Genomic DNA, 3,073 nt, shown 5'->3' with positions numbered 1-3,073 from the left:
TACTACTACTATATTAGTGCACTACTACTACTATATTAGTGCACTACTACTACTATATTAGTGCACTACTACTACTATATATTGCACTACTACTACTATATATTGCACTACTACTACTATATAGTGCACTACTACTACTATAGAGTGTAGTACTACTACTATATAGTGCACTACTACTACTATATTAGTACACTACTACTATATTAGTGCACTACTACTACTATATTAGTACACTACTACTACTATATTAGTACACTACTACTACTATATTAGTGCACTACTACTACTACTATATATTGCACTACTACTACTATATTAGTGCACTACTACTACTATAGAGTGCACTACTACTACTATAGAGTGCACTACTACTACTATAGAGTGCACTACTACTACTATATATTGCACTACTACTACTATATAGTGCACTACTACTACTATAGAGTGTAGTACTACTACTATAGAGTGCACTACTACTACTATATTAGTGCACTACTACTACTATATATTGCACTACTACTACTATATAGTGCACTACTACTACTATAGAGTGTAGTACTACTACTATAGAGTGCACTACTACTACTATATTAGTGCACTACTACTACTATATATTGCACTACTACTACTATATAGTGCACTACTACTACTATAGAGTGTAGTACTACTACTATAGAGTGTAGTACTACTACTATAGAGTGCACTACTACTACTATATAGTGCAATACTACTACTATATAGTGCACTACTACTACTATATTAGTGCACTACTACTACTATATATTGCACTACTACTACTATGTAGTGCACTACTACTACTATATTAGTGCACTACTACTACTATAGAGTGTAGTACTAATACTATATAGTGTACTACTACTACTAAATAGTGCACTACTACTACTACTATAGTCTACTACTACTACTACTATTATATATTGTACTACTACTACTATATATTGCACTACTACTACTATATATTGTACTACTACTACTATATAGTGCACTACTACTACTATATTAGTGCACTACTACTACTATATTAGTACACTACTACTAATATATAGTGCACTACTACTACTATATTCAGACATGTTAACAGGTCACCTTGGTTTACCTTCAGGCATGAAGAGGTCACCTTGGTATACCTTCAGGCATGAAGAGGTCACCTTGGTTTACCTTCAGGCATGAAGAGGTCACCTTGGTTTACCTTCAGGCATGAAGAGGTCACCTTGGTTTACCTTCAGGCATGAAGAGGTCACCTTGGTTTACCTTCAGGCATGAAGAGGTCACCTTGGTTTACCTTCAGGCATGTTAACAGGTCACCTTGGTTTACCTTCAGGCATGAAGAGGTCACCTTGGTTTACCTACAGGCATGTTAACAGGTCACCTTGGTTTACCTTCAGGCATGAAGAGGTCACCTTGGTTTACCTTCAGGCATGAAGAGGTCACCTTGGTTTACCTTCAGGCATGAAGAGGTCACCTTGGTTTACCTTCAGGCATGAAGAGGTCACCTTGGTTTACCTTCAGGCATGAAGAGGTCACCTTGGTTTACCTACAGGCATGAAGAGGTCACCTTGGTTTGCCTTCAGGCGTGAGGTGAGACTGCAGTCATTCGGTTCGATCCCACATGGTATCTATCCCCAATACAATTCACTACTTTGGACCTTAGGGAACAGAGAGCCATTTTGGATGCAGAATATAACTTCCACCATGTTTGAACGAGGCCACTGATTCCAGATCAGATTCCACATTCATGCCTCCTTTGTTGTGGGGAGAAAGAAAAACAATCCCCACAATTCTGTCTGTTTTTAACATTTGTTTTTATTTAAAAACGAGGCAAGTCAGTTAAGAACAAATTCTTATTTACAATGACGGCATTCAGATACACAAACACGCTTTCTGAATATGGGGCCCGGCCCGGTCTGAATATGGGGCCCGGTCTGATCTGAACATGGGGCCTGGTCTGAATATGGGGCCCGGCCTGGTCTGAATATGGGGCCCGGCCTGGTCTGAATATGGGGCCCGGCCTGGTCTGAATATGGGGCCCGGCCTGGTCTGAATATGGGGCCCGGCCTGGTCTGAATATGGGGCCCGGCCTGGTCTTATGGTCTTGACATGTAGCCAACAGAACAGTCTCTCATCTTCCTCTAGTCCTCTTCTCATTCCATATCTGCCATGTCCACATCCACCTGGGACACAGCCCCTTTCTCGTCACTAGCTGCCGCCTTCGCCTTCGCCTTCGTCGGGGCTGCCTTCGCCTTCGTCGGGGCTGCCTCAACTAAGGAGAGAGAGAAATCTCAGATGTACCGACTAAACTCAGCCGCTCCGCATCGCGAGAGGAGCGACTAAACTCAGCCGCTCCGCATCGCGAGAGGAGCGACTAAACTCAGCCTCTCCGCAATCGCGAGAGGAGCGACTAAACTCAGCCTCTCCGCAATCGCGAGAGGAGCGACTAAACTCAGCCGCTCCGCAATCGCGAGAGGAGCGACTAAACTCAGCCTCTCCGCATCGCGAGAGGAGCGACTAAACTCAGCCTCTCCGCATCGCGAGAGGAGCGACTAAACTCAGCCTCTCCGGAATCGCGAGAGGAGCGACTAAACTCAGCCTCTCCGCAATCGCGAGAGGAGCGACTAAACTCAGCCTCTCCGCAATCGCGAGAGGAGCGACTAAACTCAGCCTCTCCGCATCGCGAGAGGGGCGACTAAACTCAGCCGCTCCGCATCGCGAGAGGGGCGACTAAACTCAGCCTCTCCGCAATCGCGAGAGGAGCGACTAAACTCAGCCTCTCCGCATCGCGAGAGGAGCGACTAAACTCAGCCTCTCCGCAATCGCGAGAGGAGCGACTAAACTCAGCCTCTCCGCAATCGCGAGAGGAGCGACTAAACTCAGCCTCTCCGCATCGCGAGAGGAGCGACTAAACTCAGCCTCTCCGCATCGCGAGAGGGGCGACTAATCTCAGCCGCTCCGCATCGCGAGAGGAGCGACTAAACTCAGCCGCTCCGCATCGCGAGAGGAGCGACTAAACTCAGCCTCTCCGCAATCGCGAGAGGAGCGACTAAACTCAGCCTCT

General features: G+C 45.8%; 1 protein-coding gene across 1 annotated transcript in view; it reads right to left on the bottom strand.

The window, feature by feature from the left end:
- Positions 1–1,799: 1,799 nt before the first annotated feature.
- Positions 1,800–3,073, bottom strand: part of c4h11orf98 (chromosome 4 C11orf98 homolog) — a 3,996-nt gene continuing 2,722 nt past the window's right edge. The window contains exon 4 of the mRNA XM_082978101.1: positions 1,800–2,281. Coding sequence (XP_082834227.1) covers positions 2,163–2,281 — 119 coding nt within the window. The 3' untranslated portion in view covers positions 1,800–2,162. The remainder of the gene's footprint in view (positions 2,282–3,073) is intronic.

Source organism: Salmo salar, chromosome 07 (genome assembly GCF_965601325.2).
Source record: "Salmo salar chromosome 07, fSalSal1, whole genome shotgun sequence".
Lineage (NCBI taxonomy): Eukaryota > Metazoa > Chordata > Actinopteri > Salmoniformes > Salmonidae > Salmo > Salmo salar.
This window is presented reverse-complemented; position numbering and strand designations above follow the sequence as displayed.